Raw genomic sequence first — 10118 nt, forward strand, 5'->3', positions numbered from 1 at the left:
TGTGTCGGCCACAAAGTCATAGTAAAGGTCACCTATCAGCATAGGTCTCAGATATATAAAAATATATAAAAAACATGTCTATGAAGTGTTTTGCTCCAAATACCAAACAGATCACCCATTCTAGCCATGCCTCATATCCCTCTATTTCACTTCCTGTTTCAAAAGTGCTGATTTGGGGAATAAAGCTGTAAAAAAAAAAAGGATTACAAAATAAAAAGGAGGGGGCTGAGTTCTCGCGGGACCCGGCAGATACTGTCTAAACCAGTGGTTCTCAAACTTTTTTCAATAATGTACCCCTGGTGAAAAAAAATTCAGCCAAGTACCCCCTGGTCAGCGCAAAAAGAAATTCTATGGAAAAAAGCCTATATAAAGAGGTACAATAGGGCGCTGCACCATCGGTGTCTGATTTATTAAAACATTTTATTGGATTTTGACCCCTTATATATAAACATGCTGCGCTATACTTTGCGGCCACACGCCGTTGCCAAGCAACGCTTATTGTTTAGGTCCTTTGATAAGCAAGCAGTCATATCATTAACTAGAACTAGCTAGATCTGATAGATTTGGACATAAACGCGAGTGAAGTATAACCGGACGCGAGAGAGAGATCAGATCATAATGGAGAACAGGCAGGTCTGCCGTGTCACAGCTCCCCCGCTGTAACGGACTGGTGAGCGGAGCAAAATACACTAAGAGATAGACCTAACACACTTAGCTAGTTTATCTACTCTGGAACAAGCTAAACTAGTTATAAATATCTGTATTCTTCACTGTCGGGTCACAGTACAGGTTCAGCGAGCTGCACGAGACTGACGGGCTGTCAGGAGAGAGAGAGGAAAAGAGAGCACCCCGTTTATTTTTCCCATTTTATTATCCAGAATTGCTGTAAACTTTTGAATAAAGTAGTTAATCTACTATTAGTAGTTTTTTAAAATGCATTACTTATGTTGTTTTTTCATTACATAAAATAAATCTCACGTACCCCCTGCAGTACTCCAACGTACCCCTAGGGGTCCGCGTACCCCCATTTGAGAACAACTGGTCTAAACTAAATACTGCCGTGCCGTGATGAAACGCCATATCATGGATTATCAAGGATTATTTCTGAAACAGTCTGGAGCTCAAAGGCTCTTCTCTCTTGCCGGTTATACCACAAGGTGAGTTCCTTTTTATATCCAGCTTCTTCAAACACATGCTCTCCAGTACAGGCTAGCTCTGAGTGTTAGTGACGTTTCTGTCTTCCTAAACCTGATTCAACATTAAAATGTACGTTTGAATCAGAATCTGAATTCCTTTATTCGTCCCACAGAGGGGACATTTACATTGTGAGAGCTAAGTATAGATAGAGATGAAAACAATACAACAATAAATGAAAGACATGCACAATAAATACATTAAAATGTACAGAAGTACACATTCAGTTAAATAAGTAGTAGCAGCACTATTTATAAAATAAAAAGGTGTAACATGCAGAATACAGTGTTGTAGATTACATTAGATCATTAGATAGATAGATAAATAAATAGATAGATAGATATAGATAGATAGATAGATATAGATAGATAGATAGATATATAGATAGATAGATAGATAGATAGATAGATAGATAGATAGATAGATAGATAGATAGATGGATAGATAAGTACTTTATTGATACAATTCAATCGTATATATTTCACAGAGTTACATACATATTCTTCTTACAGTAATAGATGGTCTAACTTGCAGTTGTTGAATGAAAAACAATGATTTCAGAACCTACATCTTGTATATTTATTTTAGTACAAAAAAAGAATCCCCTTTATTTTGATGGTCAAACCGGAAATGAAATTACTTCAATCCGGGTACTTTGACGTGTCGTCACCGGCCGCCCTAAGCAGAGAAAACCACGGCTGTTGCTCAGTCTGTTTGGTGTGGAAGAGACGGCGGTTTATTCACAACATTTACAGGATTCTACCCCAACAAACAGTCACCGTTAGTGTTAAATCCCAGCAACTTTCGGCCAGTAACTCACAGGACGATGAATGGTAAGTCTACGAACGGTTCGTTGGGGGGCATGGCCTGTATCGAGGGTCTTCCCCCGCTGCCGAAGAGCCTGAGCGGCTTGCTGAACTCCAGCGGCGGCTCCTGGAGAGACATGGAGAGGATGTACGTGAAGAAGACCATGATCCAGGACGACCTGAGTCGGGGAAGAAACGACAACCTGCTTTCACACAAGCCGGCCAACCTGGACGCTGCTCTGGCTCTCCTGCGGAAAGAAATGGTAACATTTTAGTTGTGTTTAACGAGAAGAAAGTGGTCAGTTTGTCCCTGTCCGTTGGTTGGTCTGTCGACATGTTTTAATCCCTCTGCGCTCTACATTCAGAGCCAGCCAAATCCCCTCAAGAAACTCTGGCATTTGGATGTAGCCTGGCTCTGTGCATATTTACACACCTCTTAACCCACAGTTTAAGGCTTCTTACAAACGATAAAAGGCTCTTAGTTAATTCGGCATACATACTATTTAGCATTGCGTGAATTAAATATCGTCTCTCCACTCTCTAGGTATGCATTTCGCTTTTCTCCCTGCAGTCCACTTACATTTTAGTGATAGATATATTTAGATGTTGCCTGGCTTTGTGCATATATTTACACACCTCTACCACACAGTTCAAGGCTTTTTAAACATGATAAGAGTCTCCTGTTAAATTTGGCATGCATACCATTTAACATGCACTAAAATACATGGATTAAAATATCATCTTGTATGAACATGTGTCTGCTTCAAAGCCTTTAAAGAAATCTGGTATGTGGATGATGTCTGGCATACTTACACACATTTTAACACACGGTTTAAGGCTTTTTACAAATTATAATAGTCTCCTTTTAAATGTCGGCATACATACCATTTACCATTGCCTGAATTAAATATCATCTTCAGGTATGGCTTTAGCTTCTTTCCTGCATTTTCATCTTACATTTGAATGATAGATAGATTTGGATGTTGCCTGGATTTGCATATTTACACACCTCTTAACAAACAGTTTACGACTTTGTACAAGTTGTAAGAGTCTCCTGTCACATTCGGCATACATATAAATGACCATGCATATAATTAATATCATCTTCAGGTATGGATTTCACTTTCTTTCCTGCAGCCCACTTACATTTTAGTGATAGAAAGTCATCATTGGACCCTAACTAGCCCCAAATATTGCACAATAACAACTTTGTTTAGTGAAATGTATGTTTACCGAGGTTATGAAAAGACCCCATTGATTCACAGAGTGTACATGCTACATGAAGTCTTTTCAAACTCTAGCAGTAAGAATACAAGAGAAACCAGGATCAGGATAAGGTCTGCAGTCATTAAGTCAAATTTAAGTAATTACGCTCATGCTGATTTATAGTCTAAGCTCAATTTAATACCTTTTAGTATCATTATAAAACTGTTTTCATGAGCTAGCATGTAACCCTGACCTGTAGTGAATACTAAGACATTATAAGGCCACAGTAATTGGGGTGTAAACAGAGTGACACACACTCTTACTCCCCGTTGCCAGCCGCAGGGATTTAATAACAGAGTTTCAGTATCAAGGTAGACTCCTCCACGGCTCTTAGTGAATCCATAACAAAAGCATTCCTCACAGCCAGTCATTTAGAGTCAAACTGTATGAAACTCTACCTCTGTGGCATTTGGATTACGGTTACAGGTTTCACTAAACCCCTGCTTTGCTTCCCCTGCTCCCTGATCAAAGGGTATTGCTCTGTTAATGTGTAACTACGAGGTCGTAGTTGACACCGTTTAATACGTTGTCGATGTCCTATTGGTCAGAATCTGTGAGCCGCTCCCCACTTTATGGAGCTTGGGGCTTCAGCTGTTTGAACTGACAGTGATGTGTGTGTGTGTGGATGCAATGCAGCGACCCGCAGTTCACTCTGTGAGAAATGCACTTTTGAACTCTGCCAGTCGATGTATCATTTCTTTATTCTGTGAATTGGTAATGTCAGGTAGGAAAGATTCATCTCCTCTCCTATTGGTTGATTTCACTTTAGATGAATGCTTTTTTTAAAACATGACCACCATGTGTTGTTTTGTCTGACAAACATCCCAAATATATTCAGTTTACAAATAAATATAAAGGCAAGATTTTAAAAGCTGCAACCAGTGAACATTTGGAATTTTCTTTGTACAAAAACCGTACTAATTAATTGATTATTAAACCGTTTAGCTATCATTTGTCTCTTGATCAAATTATCAATGAATCGGCTAGTTTGTTAATATCATTTGGACATCAATTGTCTGCTTAGCTGAAAAGATTACTCCGATGTATTGCTTTTTGAAATAAAGTCACAGTAAAAGTCATGGTTCATTAGCTCCGGCTTTCTAAGTCTGAGGATTTGAATCATTTGGGTGTTTGAAAATAAAGGGTATTAAATAATCCTTAGTAGCTTTAGTTGTCTCAGGCTGTTTGCAGAGTTTAGAGAACCACTCGCAGATTATCTGAAACAAAAGTAAACCCCTAAAAAGCACAATCCGGCCTCTTTAAAGGTCCCATGTCATGGCCATTTCTACTGATCATAATTCCATTGTTGAGGTCTACTAGAATAGATTTATATTGTTCAATGTTCCAAACTCACATTGGTTTCTCATACAGCATCTCTGTATAGTATGTGTATTCACTCTCTGTCCTACACGGCTTGTTGGAGCTCCTCCCCCCCCCCCCCCCCCCTCCCTGTGAGCCCAGTGGCCGTCTGCGAGACACAGCGAAACCCAGCCCGAAACCAGTCCCCCCCCCCCACACACACACACACCTGCAGCCTGGCTGGGAGTTTGTGTGTGTGCCCAGGCTGAGTTCTGCGGTGTCTCGATGTCTCGCCGACCCCACACCAGTGAGCCAGCTCACAGTGTCCCGCTCCTCGCAGCAGCGAGCCTCGCAACGTCCCGCCGAGTTTGTGAGTGTGTGAGGAAGTCCGCTGATTGGTCCAAACGTAACGGCTCCGCGGACGTAACATAACGGCTCCGAAGATTGGCTCATTTGGAACAATCTGCGGAGCCGTTATGTTACGTTACGTCACTATACCCAAGAAGTAAACAACGGAAAAAGAGAAATGTCCAACGAGGCATTCTGGGGCAGCAGAGACAGGTCTTTTCTGTGTTTGAGTTTTACTCGCTACAGGGTGTACTTTGAGGGTTTGTGACTCTGCAGACCGTTTACATGCAGAGAAAGCTTCATAACACACAAGGGGACGGGTAACAACCAGAAAGCATGACATGGGACCTTTAACAACCAGGAGAACACTGTAATTAATCATTTTTTGCTCCGGCTTTGTAACTCTGGGGATTTGAATCATTTTGTGGCTAACAAAATATATTTGGCGTTTGTGCTGGTGTTTGAAAATAAATGGTACTTTATTTAGAATATAGACAATACTCCTCCTTAGTAGCTTTAGTTGTATCAGGCTGTATGCAGAGTTAAGAGAACCATTCGCAGATTATCTAAAACCCCAGAAAGCAAAGTTTGACAACCAGGAAAAAACGGCCTTGTGTATTTATTAATTTTTTTAACATGATCTTTTACATTTATCACATTACACATAAACAACCGGACATTCCCCAACATTAGACATACAATCAAAAGTGTGCACTTACTAGAAGTCAGTTTAAAGTACAGACCAAAAATATAATGACATTTGCAAAAAGCCCTCTTTAAGTATGAACCATGCTCTGAATGCGTCCCTCAGGTGGGGCTCCGGCAGCAGGACATGTCCCTGCTCTGCCAGCTGTGGTCCCTGCACGAGTCCATCCAGGACTACAAGGGCAGCTGCCAGGACCTGAGCGCCGCCTCTAGCCTCAGCATGATGGAGAACGGATACTTCGACGAGGACGACGAGGACTACCCGGAGCCTGGAGCCACGCCCACCGGAGAGAAGCCGGACGGAGAGCTGGGAGACGGGACGGGAAAGAAAGGGAGCGGCATCGCAAAAGACGACAGCTGGGACTCTTTTCACGTCAACATCTGAGGCCTTTCTGGATGGATACATGCTGTTTGGGGGGGGGGGGGGGGGAAGACTTGAGGAGGAAGGAACTGGTTTGCAAGAGGTAGCAGCTTTTTTGTTACCATAATAGACTCCATCTTAAGTCCAGCTCCTCTCTGATCTTCACTGAGCTGAGAGTTGCCGACACGTCCTCAAACTCAGAGTTCAGATTACCCAGACTCCTCATACTCAAAATTAGGCAATATATATGATTTCTTCTTTAAAAAAAACAAAAACAGCTGCTTCTGTATCAAGTGGTTTTGCCAGCCAGTGACCCCCCCCCCCACCCCCCCCCCCCCCTTTTTGGCAGAACTTTTTTTACATTTACAAAATATATGAACAAAGTCGTATTATTTATTATATAATATAAATGACAAGATACTTCCTGTTTCTCTCTACGGATGTTTTGTACTGCAACTCTACCCCAGGTACAAGGACTACCAGGAACCGGAGGCTTCATAAAGGAACACAAAGGATTCTGGACCCAAGCAGACGATTGGGTCAAACGTTACTTTAAGCGGCGAGGTCAATATTTACACAACTCCAGAACAAAATGGGTCCAGCGTGAAAAGCGGAGAAAGTCCTCATACCTGCTCACCGTGTAAAGATGATTGGAACAGACTGAGTTTTGGTTCAGGGGGTGAGGGCGACACTTTTCAGCCTTTCAGGATGGAGCAGTTATTCGCTCTGAAAATGTGAAATGTTCAAAATGCTGGAGACGGTTGCAACCTGACCCCCAACTGAAGCTGTCGTGACGCATTACGGACCACTTTGATGTGTCGTTGGTGTTAAAGGCCCAGATGGTTTTAATCTATGGGAAATCGTCTAATTATACTGCACACAAACTAAAGGGTAATCTTACTTGCGTTTTTGTTTTTTTAATAGTTCTCATTCCTATGATAAGAACAAGTTCTCAAAGTATACTGCTCTTAGATCTGGAAGGGAGAAAGGAAAAGTAACCATAACTCATCAAAACTCATGGGAAGTACTATGAAAGGAAAGCTCACGTTGTAATCAACAACAACATAGCCACGTAGCAACTGCTAGCCAGCATCGATTCAAAAGAACTGGATGAAATGACTTTCCACATAACCAGCTTTGAGATGTTTAGACTCCTCACATCATTCACACTTGCTAACATTGTCTGTGTTACTAATCACTGTGACTGACGGAGAAGTGTACGAACTTAAAAGTGATTGTTCGACTCTGAATGCTCATAATGTTGCACACGGTGTAGACACAAAGCTGTGTGTGTATCAGCTGAATACAGGGTACTTTTATTAGAACTCTTCTGTATCCCTATATAAACTGAACATTGTTTATGACGTGTCGGAGGGATGTGAAGGGGGTTTTCTCAGTGTTTCAACAACGCTTCGATACTGCTCACTAACAAGATTGTAAGTGTATTCAACTGCCGTCTCTGACTGAAACACTCTGGACTCTGTTTCTGTCCCGCACTATCTATCCAGCGACAAGCAACAATGTTTGGATGTGCAAAAGATTCTGGTGTGTGTGTGTGTGTGTGTGTGTGTGTGTGTGTGTGTGTGTGTGTGTGTGTCAAACCAAAGAAGGAACGGCACTCAAAATGAAATGTATTTGGGTTAAAGTGCTCAGAAAAAGAAGCTGATAGTTAATGCTCTTGAATGACATTTTATTCAAACAGTTATCAGACACATGTCATCTCTGTCCTCCAGCGGTGACACTTCATATTTCACTGTGGTGATAATATTGACGTTGATATTTAAAAAAACAAAAACAATGACATTATTCCCACGGCTTTCTTTATCGCTGACTGACGAGAAAGTCTCAGTTCTCACCTCGGTCTACACAGCTAGAGTGTAAATCCTATCTAAATGATAGTGTACACACGCATGAGTGCATAGTGACCTACAGTAGTTATCACAGCAGTCATATTAAAGGATTAGTTAAACATTTTAGGAAAGGTGTTTACTTGCTTTCTTGCAGACAGTTAAATAACAACCATACCGCCCTCATATCTATGTGATTATGAAGCTACTTATCTGATCAACTTATCATTTAAAAAAAAAAAAAAAAGATTTAAAACATGCTTTTGCTGTGCTGGAAGAAAGCAAAGCCCATTTCCCTCATAAAATATATTCAAATCCTTCAACAGTTAGACCATTATTATCAGAAAAATTGAGCTTGTACTTTCTTATATTGCTCTGAAACTCCACGTCTTGCCCGCTTCCAAACCTTTTGCTGTTAATACCCATAATGCAAGTTTCTAACAATTACAATACATGCAAACAAAGGTCTTCAGTCAAATACGATGGTGCTTTCTCTCATCTAATAAGTTGGATTGAATGTTTGCCCGTTGTGTGATAAATCTGTGTCTGAATGCTACTAATATTTCCAGTCAAATTACCCGTTTGTAATCGATGCAGTTAGAAAGTCTTTCTGTACCAACTTGACCCCTGATGATTTATTATTGGATGTCTACACAATTAGTGCCTTTGCAAACCTTCAGACCGGATGGTTGCTGTGTACCACGGGGACGAGAATAAATAAACTGTATCATGTGACCCGCTTGACATGCTATTTGTTCCTAAAGCTGCTACGTGTAAATCTAGAATCTCAACTTTTGCAAAATCGAGAAAAAAAGTGAAGTTGTGCTCCGACTAGAAATCTAAGGACATCTCAACGATCTGATTTAAAGGTGTGCCAAGAGATCTGGAGGTTCACTTTGGGTTTTTTCAGGCTCTGCTGTCAAAGGCTCCTTTTTCATTTTTATTGACGAGGTTGCAGCTGCTGGAGCCGTGTGTGTTTTCTGATGCTTCCTCCCTCTGAAATATGAGTCGCTGAAGCAGTTCTGTTCCTCTCTTGGTCGATGTTTTCCAGAAATACAACACCAGCACAGAGAATATATCACTTTCCTCCAATATGTATCATGCCAAAATCAAATGTAATCTTCTACATAAAGCAGCTCTAGCTTCCAAAACTTGTATCGGCCCTAAAATCAGTCATGCCAGTTGCAAAAAGAAATACAGGGTGTACTACTTACTTATTTTAAGGGGTTTTAATTCGCACCTCTTTCTATTTGCGTGTGCTAATCTCCCCCAATAGTACAGCTACCTGATCCCCTTTGAGTCTGTCTTTATTACACAGACACATGGTGCTTCTGTCACGAACTTGGAATCAACAAGGAACTGAACTCAAATGCACGACCCGAGAGACAAAGGTATAGTATGCAAAAAGGTACTTTATTTACTTGACGACGAGGTGAAGACGGTTTCAGAAAAGCACAAAAGAAAATAGTGAGGAACAAAACTTACTAAAGACTTCTGGAGCATAAATTAGGCTTGAGTCATAATACTTAGTCGCTGGTACGCTGACTACTGGCATGGAGACGAGACAAGGGGAGACTGGGGAATATAAACGAGGTAACTAGGCACAGGTGAAAACAATCGGGCTGGTGCTGATGAGAGCGGGAGAAACACACCAGGGTAAGGAGTCAAGGAACCTGGAATGAACATAACAGGTGAGTGTCAAAATAAAACAGGAAGTGGGAGACAATACAACAATTGACTAAACTGAAACATGACTAGACTCAACACTTTTGACGGGACACAACAGCTTCTTCAGTGACTCGACTGTACCTAAATCCACACGAGACAAATGTGCTTTCAATTGAACGCCAGCGAATTGTACCCAATATCGTACCATTGGCAGTCCAAAAAAACAATCCTGCTTTTATGACCCCCCTTTATGTGATTATTGGATATGTGATGTGGCGATGTCATCTCGGGGCTAAAGTTGTGTTTTCCTAATGAGAAATGTACATTTGATGCACAGAAAAATCTTAAACTTTTGAACACGATTGTAAAGTTACACAATGTGATGTGTTACCAACATTCTATTATGAAAATGTGAAAAGTTTAGGTACAAGTCTCTCGTAATATCCAAAAAGATCTTGGGAGTTTCTACTTAAAGTGGCGCCAATAGAGCAGAATGCATTGCAACCACAAAGGTGTCATGTGTTTTGACTAATTGAGGGTTATTACAGTAATCACAGTCACACCCTGGCTTTAGTGGTAAGCATCCAGGGACATTATTTTGACACACTCAACAAAATAACTCAA

The 10118-nt window shown here is 41.0% G+C and overlaps 1 protein-coding gene across 1 annotated transcript; it reads left to right on the plus strand.

The window, feature by feature from the left end:
* Positions 1–1869: 1869 nt before the first annotated feature.
* On the plus strand, positions 1870–8141 carry fam89a (family with sequence similarity 89 member A). Its single transcript, XM_079643251.1, has 2 exons — positions 1870–2263; positions 5725–8141. The coding sequence occupies exons 1-2, from the start codon at positions 2021–2023 to the stop codon at positions 6001–6003; spliced, it is 522 nt and encodes a 173-aa protein (XP_079499377.1). The 5' UTR covers positions 1870–2020; the 3' UTR covers positions 6004–8141.
* The last annotated feature ends 1977 nt before the right edge of the window (positions 8142–10118 follow it).

Source organism: Notothenia rossii (assembly GCF_949606895.1).
Source record: "Notothenia rossii genome assembly, chromosome: 8".
NCBI lineage: Eukaryota > Metazoa > Chordata > Actinopteri > Perciformes > Nototheniidae > Notothenia > Notothenia rossii.

Bases quoted from the DNA above. Each gene is read 5' to 3' on its own strand.
- fam89a (XM_079643251.1), top strand. From the start codon at position 2,021: ATGAATGGTAAGTCTACGAACGGTTCGTTGGGGGGCATGGCCTGTATC. The intron at 2,264-5,724 runs GTAACATTTTAG...TGCGTCCCTCAG, and splicing joins CTCTCCTGCGGAAAGAAATG to GTGGGGCTCCGGCAGCAGGA.